The 6,000-nt window shown below is 39.1% G+C and overlaps 1 protein-coding gene across 4 annotated transcripts in view; it reads left to right on the forward strand.

Moving 5' to 3' along the window:
- Positions 1–4,227, forward strand: part of PNPLA8 (patatin like domain 8, phospholipase A2) — a 40,165-nt gene extending 35,938 nt beyond the window's left edge. For 3 of the 4 annotated variants that reach the window (XM_082239616.1, XM_082239614.1, XM_082239615.1), the window contains exons 9-10: positions 482–677; positions 2,822–4,227. In XM_082239616.1, coding sequence (XP_082095742.1) covers positions 482–677; positions 2,822–3,096 — 471 coding nt within the window. In that variant the 3' untranslated portion in view covers positions 3,097–4,227. Of the gene's footprint in view, positions 1–481; positions 712–753; positions 779–2,821 lie in introns of those variants that run through there. The other variant, XM_082239617.1, reaches the window with a different exon arrangement.
- Positions 4,228–6,000: the final 1,773 nt, after the last annotated feature.

Below are 6,000 nucleotides of genomic sequence, written 5' to 3' on the forward strand. Positions count from 1 at the left end.
GAATTACTGGCCATTGTGCTGGGAAGAAACAAAAGAAGAACTAGGGCAACAGAGTGACGGGTACCCTGAACAGAGCAGTACCCTTTACTAGTAGACTGAAGCCTCCATAGTTCAACAGTTTTGTGCTCTCATCTAAAGCTATGGCTGTTCTGTCTGCCTGAGGCTTTCATCAAAGGAATGATTGTTTAATATTAATGTATATATTTTACTTAGTTTAAATTACCTAAAGCTATTGATACCGTACATGTTTAGAAACAAAATTTACCAGTCACATAGAATCCATAGAGTAGCATTACTAATTAAATTGAGCATGTACAGCAGCAGTATATTTTAAGTAGCTTCCTTGCTTCAGTATTGGCAGAAAGCGAATAAAAACAGAACACTGGGACTTTTTATTTGAATCTTGTAATATTTTAATGATACGCCTATAGTTATGAATGGCTCAAACCCCTTGCTTTTGTTCCTTTTTTATTATTCACAGGATGGAGGCCTGCTTTTAAATAATCCTACAGCTTTAGCAGTGCACGAATGCAAGTGTCTTTGGCCAAATGTTCCACTGCAGTGTGTAATATCCCTGGGAACAGGTCGATATGAAAATGAAGGGAAACCTAACGTCACCTATACAAGTCTGAAAGCTAAATTGACTAATGTCATCAGCAGTGCCACTGATACTGAAGGTTGGTACCTACTGGCTAAGGTTGTTTTGTTTTCGTATTATGCCTTTTCGTAGCTTTTTGGAGAGTTAAAATGCAGGTTTTCATGACTAGGAATAGCATAGCATACATGGATATTTTTAAAAATGATTTACCAGTAGTCAAAACATCAAAGGACATTCTGTTTCCATCAAGGGCATGTTTCATAATCTTTGTTCAAATTGAGATTATTTTGTTAATCCCTATCTCCCGCCATCCATGTGAGGATTTGGGGTTTAGTTCATATACAAAGCCAGCATAAAAAGAGAATTAGAATGCATTGTGTTAAATCAGTCTGTGTATGAGTCTGTGTGTTTGATACATTTAAGGTTTAGCCTTTTTGTCAGACTAATATATTGCACTGGATATTTGGTGAATAAGGATTGTGCTGGCAGCTGATGATAAAGCATGCCAAATATGCATTTAAATTAACTGCTTGAGACTGTACCTTGATTATGCTGTTATTAAGCTCTCTTTGATTGATGAATACACCATATCTAAAAATGGGCCATAGTGCTGATGGAGGTGTTGCTTGCCTTGAAATTCAGGAGGGATGCCAGAGTGAGCATTAAAATAATCGTGGCAAGGACTGGTATAGGTTTGAGCATGCCGGGAGTAGTGGTTAAGTAGCAACATAATTCTAAATCTCCTATTTTGATATTGGTGGAAAAGCACTATCTCCCTCCATTCTGCACATTCATCTAAATTATTTTAAAGGACTTGTTTGACTTGAACCAGCAACACATTGCCTCTTTTAAAACTGAAAACCTTCTGGGATTGATACAGAATACCACCAGAAGATAAATTGTATAGTCGTGTTGTGTTGCTGTGAAGAGAGGCACTAATTTAAAACAGGTGACTTTTTAAAGTGAAGTTGTGTAATTGTTTTTAGTGTGAAATCCATATAAAATATTTTATGAGAAAGGCCATCTTGGTGGCATCCATATGTTTTGGACCACAACTCGCATCCCCTTCCATGCTGGCTGGGACTGATGGGAGCTGTAACCTAGCAACACAAGGAAGGCACCATATTGGGAAAGCCTAGCATAGACCATAGAAGAGCCGGGGAAGAGAACTGTGTCTCACAGTCCTGTTGCTCTAGATCTGTTTTTGATGATGATGATGATGATGATTACTACTATTATTACTTAAAGGGCCAGGTGTAGCATTTCAGCAAGGATTTGGCTACTCAGAAGGTGTCCCAAATCCCAAAATTGTATTCCTGTGGCCAGAGAAGTGCCTTACTGTTGACAATCGCCTGGCTTTAAAATTTATTGTGTAACAGCTGAGCCTCTTTTCCCCCATTTACGGGAGTCAGAATACAATGAAAGGAGTTCTGATTTTCTGGTCAAATGGTGGGCTAGGCATTATGTGATTTTCTGCTTCTGGGGTTGTTGTAATGATTGGTTAGTTACATACATAGCCATAGCCAGTAATGTCACCGTGCAATATTCACTTCTAAATAGAAAAGTCAAAAGGTGAAGATACATTATTTCCTGTGAGTTGGCTGCTTAAAAATATATTATTATTATTATTATTATTATTATTATTATTATTATTATTATTATTATTATTCCTCATTCTACCCTTTACCCTAATGTCCCAGGGCAGTTACATCATTAAAACATCTTAAAATCACAGAAATAAGGTGATACAAATGTGGGGATGCAGTGGGCCAGGTAATGTTTGGTTCATTGTGCGGATATGGCCTCATGTTACCTGGCTTCCTAGAATGTAGAGCTGCATGTAAAAATGTTCTAAACAGAAATAATTGGGTATGCATCTATATCACATTTATGTGTATAAATTTCAGTAACAAATGAGCACCATGGGCTATTGAGTGCCACAGGTACACGTACTTACTGACCAAGTTTATTTGAGTACTACATTCCAGGCTGAAGCATGCTTCCCTTAGACTGTGCTTTATTTTAAAACAACTGTTTTACTTTCAAATAAATATTTTTAAAGTAAGGTTGCCATCATTGATAAGTAAGACAATGGTAAGTAGATACCTCTTTAAATTTAGGGAGGAGGTGCTACACCTCAACCTTTTCCTCATTCTTAGGTAAAGTTTGCATGTGTCTTCCCAAACTAATGTTTTGTTTTTCTTGTGTTGGTTTTAAAACTAGAAGTCCACACTATGCTGGATGCCCTTCTGCCTTCAGACACCTACTTCAGATTTAATCCTATGATGAATGAAGATATAGCTCTGGATGAAAATCGCAAAGAAAAGCTGAATCAGTTGAGGACTGATGGCATCCGGTATTTAGAAAGAAATGAAGAAAAACTGAAAAAAGCTGCTAAAATATTAGCCCAGGAGAAAACAACTTTGCAGAAATTTAACGACTGGATAAGATTAAAATCTGACATGTACGAAGGGCTTCCAATTATTTCCAAATTGTGAATATGTAAAGTTTGTAAAGTCTCAGGTGTGGACCTTGTTTCAGAAATCCGTTCTGTGCTAAAAGGGATCAACATTTATTAGTCATTATGTAATTACTCGTGATTATAATGAACATGATAGGCTGGGGGAAAGTACTTCAGTCAGCAGTGACACACCAATGGCACTTAAAGCAGACAGGGAAGTTGCCACAATCTCTTATTCTTTCCCCTCCTGTTCCCCCAATCTAGAGCCCTGGGCTAGATTGAAGGTAGATTTCTGCAGGATTCAGATGAGGGTAATGATGACCTTTGCACACCTTTTTGCATTGGTGGAGGTGCATTCTACTTATGCAGTGGAATCTAGGGATTCATCAGGGATTCATGTCTGGTTTTTTTCAGTTCTTGAAGTGAAGATTTTATTGGATATCTGTTCCTAAACTTCCTCAGAAGTACAATTCTGGTATGGCTTGGTTTTTTTTATCTGACATTCGTTAGGGTCTGCCTAAATTTGTGACAATTATGGGACACAAATTTTGTTATGTGTTGGAAATGCAGACCAAAATCATGTTGACAAAAACAAAATGTGGTTTACCTGTTAACTAAAAATGTTTTTGATGTAAGAGGAAACAAACCAACTGGGCAGCCTGCTCTACAAAGCACTTACGCCAGAATAAATAAAACTACTCTGATATCAGATTGGATTGCAATGTATTATAAACCTGCAGTATTCTACAGGTTCTTGGCACTGCCACTAAATGCCATCCCGTCTATTTAATGGTAATTTAATTGCCTTATCACAAAGTCTGTGCATGTCAACAATTTTTTTGTATTTTAAAATAATGTTAAAATGCTTTGTATATTGTGCATTGGGTCTCAATATTTTATCCAGTTTACATTATCAGTATTTGGCTCATTACGGTAAGGTCTACAGTAGCAACCTACCTATATTTTTCAGAATTTTTAAGTTCAAAGGTTCTATTCCAGAGTAATTCCCTGTCTAAAAACAACACAAACTCATGTCTTGAAAGTAAGAAAATAAATTTGTAACATGATTTCTTATATGTTCATAGTACTGTATGATTTATTTAGTGATATGTATACTAAGCCTAGTCTAGTTACTGGTAAAAATAAAATAAACAGGTTTACTCATGTGCCTCATGTTCTGTGCCTGAATTGCTCAAAGACTTGAGTTTTAACCTTGTGTAACTTTGTATACTCCAGTTAGCAGTCAACATGACTTCAGTACCAGTGTTGAAGATAACTCTAAAAAAGACTCATCTGTGCTAATCATGGTTCATTCTGATATGCTAAAGTGGCAATGGGGGATTTCAAACACTCTCGAGTTGTGTTTATTCATCAACCCCATGAATGCCTTGCATGCTGCCCATGAAAATCTCCTTCCTAGAAGGCTTGTTCGTGAGATCTTGGTAGTCAGACACAGACTTGGCAATATGTAAAGTATTTGGCTTAAGCAATGACATCTATGGTTAAGATCAGAAATACCTAGTTGGAAAAATAATGGACCGCTGCTGTCAGTTAGCTTGTTAGTACTGGATTAAAAAGACCATAGCCGTTGGTTATGATGGCTATACAGGCAGCGAACATTACGCATGGGGGTTCCATTTCTAGCCCCTGTGTGTTGGCCAAGTGCATATAAGTGTGCCCCATTCTGGTCTGCCCCTGACCCACTGCCTTCCAGCTCCAAAAGGACCTGTGCATCAATCAGATGTGCCTAAAATGGTTCCTGCCTGTATACAATTTCCAGGTTCAGAAACATTCTGCCTCCGTAGACCAGTTGCCTGGGGAGCAACCCTGGGAGAGAAATCTTGCCTTCAATTCCTGCTTGTCCCCTTCTCAGCTCGATGAACGTTTTGGTTTATCCAGCAGGGTGGTTCTTATTTTAATTGGCTATAAGGCCACCAACTTGGATGGCTTCTTAAAAAAGGATTAGACAGATTCATTGAGAATAAAGAGGCTATGCTCCACCTCCACTATCGTAGGCAGCATGTCTCGGAATATTGTACCAGCTTCTAAGAATCACAAGTGGCAGAATGCTGTTGCACTCAAGTCCTGCTTCTGTAGGCTTCCCATGGGCATCTGGTTGGCCACTGTGAGAACAGAATGCTAGACTAGATAGACCTTTGGCCTGATCAACGGGGCTGTTCTTAAGTGTGTCACTGAGTTGTATCCAACAAAGTCCTATTCAGAGTATGCTGTGTCTGTTGTTGTTGTTTAGTCGTGTCCGACTCTTCGTGACCCCATGGACCAGAGCACGCCAGGCACTCCTGTCTTCCACTGCCTCCCACAGTTTGGTCAAACTCATGCTGGTAGCTTCGAGAACACTATCCAACCATCTCTTCCTCTGTCGTCCCCTCCTCCTTGTGCCCTCCATCTTTCCCAACATCAGGGTCTTTTCCAGGGAGTCTTCTCTTCTCATGAGGTGGCCAAAGTATTGGAGCCTCAGCTTCAGGATCTGTCCTTCCAGTGAGCACTCAGGGCTGATTTCCTTCAGAATGGATAGGTTTGATCTTCTTGCAGTCTATGGGACTCTCAAGAGCCTCCTCCAACACCATAATTCAAAAGCTGTGTCTATTGATTTCATAATATCTACTTGGAGTATGGCTTGGATACAACTCTTTGTTTCTTGATATATATTATGCTTAGAATCCCAGAAGGGGCAAGCTTTATGGAGAGGACTATAACTCAGCTAGACCACTGTGCATGCCAATTTTTATTCTATTTTTTACTTCTGTGTAAATATTTATTGCATTTATAGCCCGACTTTTCCTCCAAAGAACTTAAGGTGGCATACATAGTTTTCCCCCTCTTCATTTCATCCCCACAACAGCTCTGTGAGGTAGGTTTGACTGAAACACGACGACTGGCCCAAGGTCACCCAGTGAGTTTCATGGTTAAGTGGGGATTT

The sequence above is a fragment of the Podarcis vaucheri genome, assembly GCF_965113315.1.
Source record: "Podarcis vaucheri genome assembly, chromosome: 10".
Lineage (NCBI taxonomy): Eukaryota > Metazoa > Chordata > Lepidosauria > Squamata > Lacertidae > Podarcis > Podarcis vaucheri.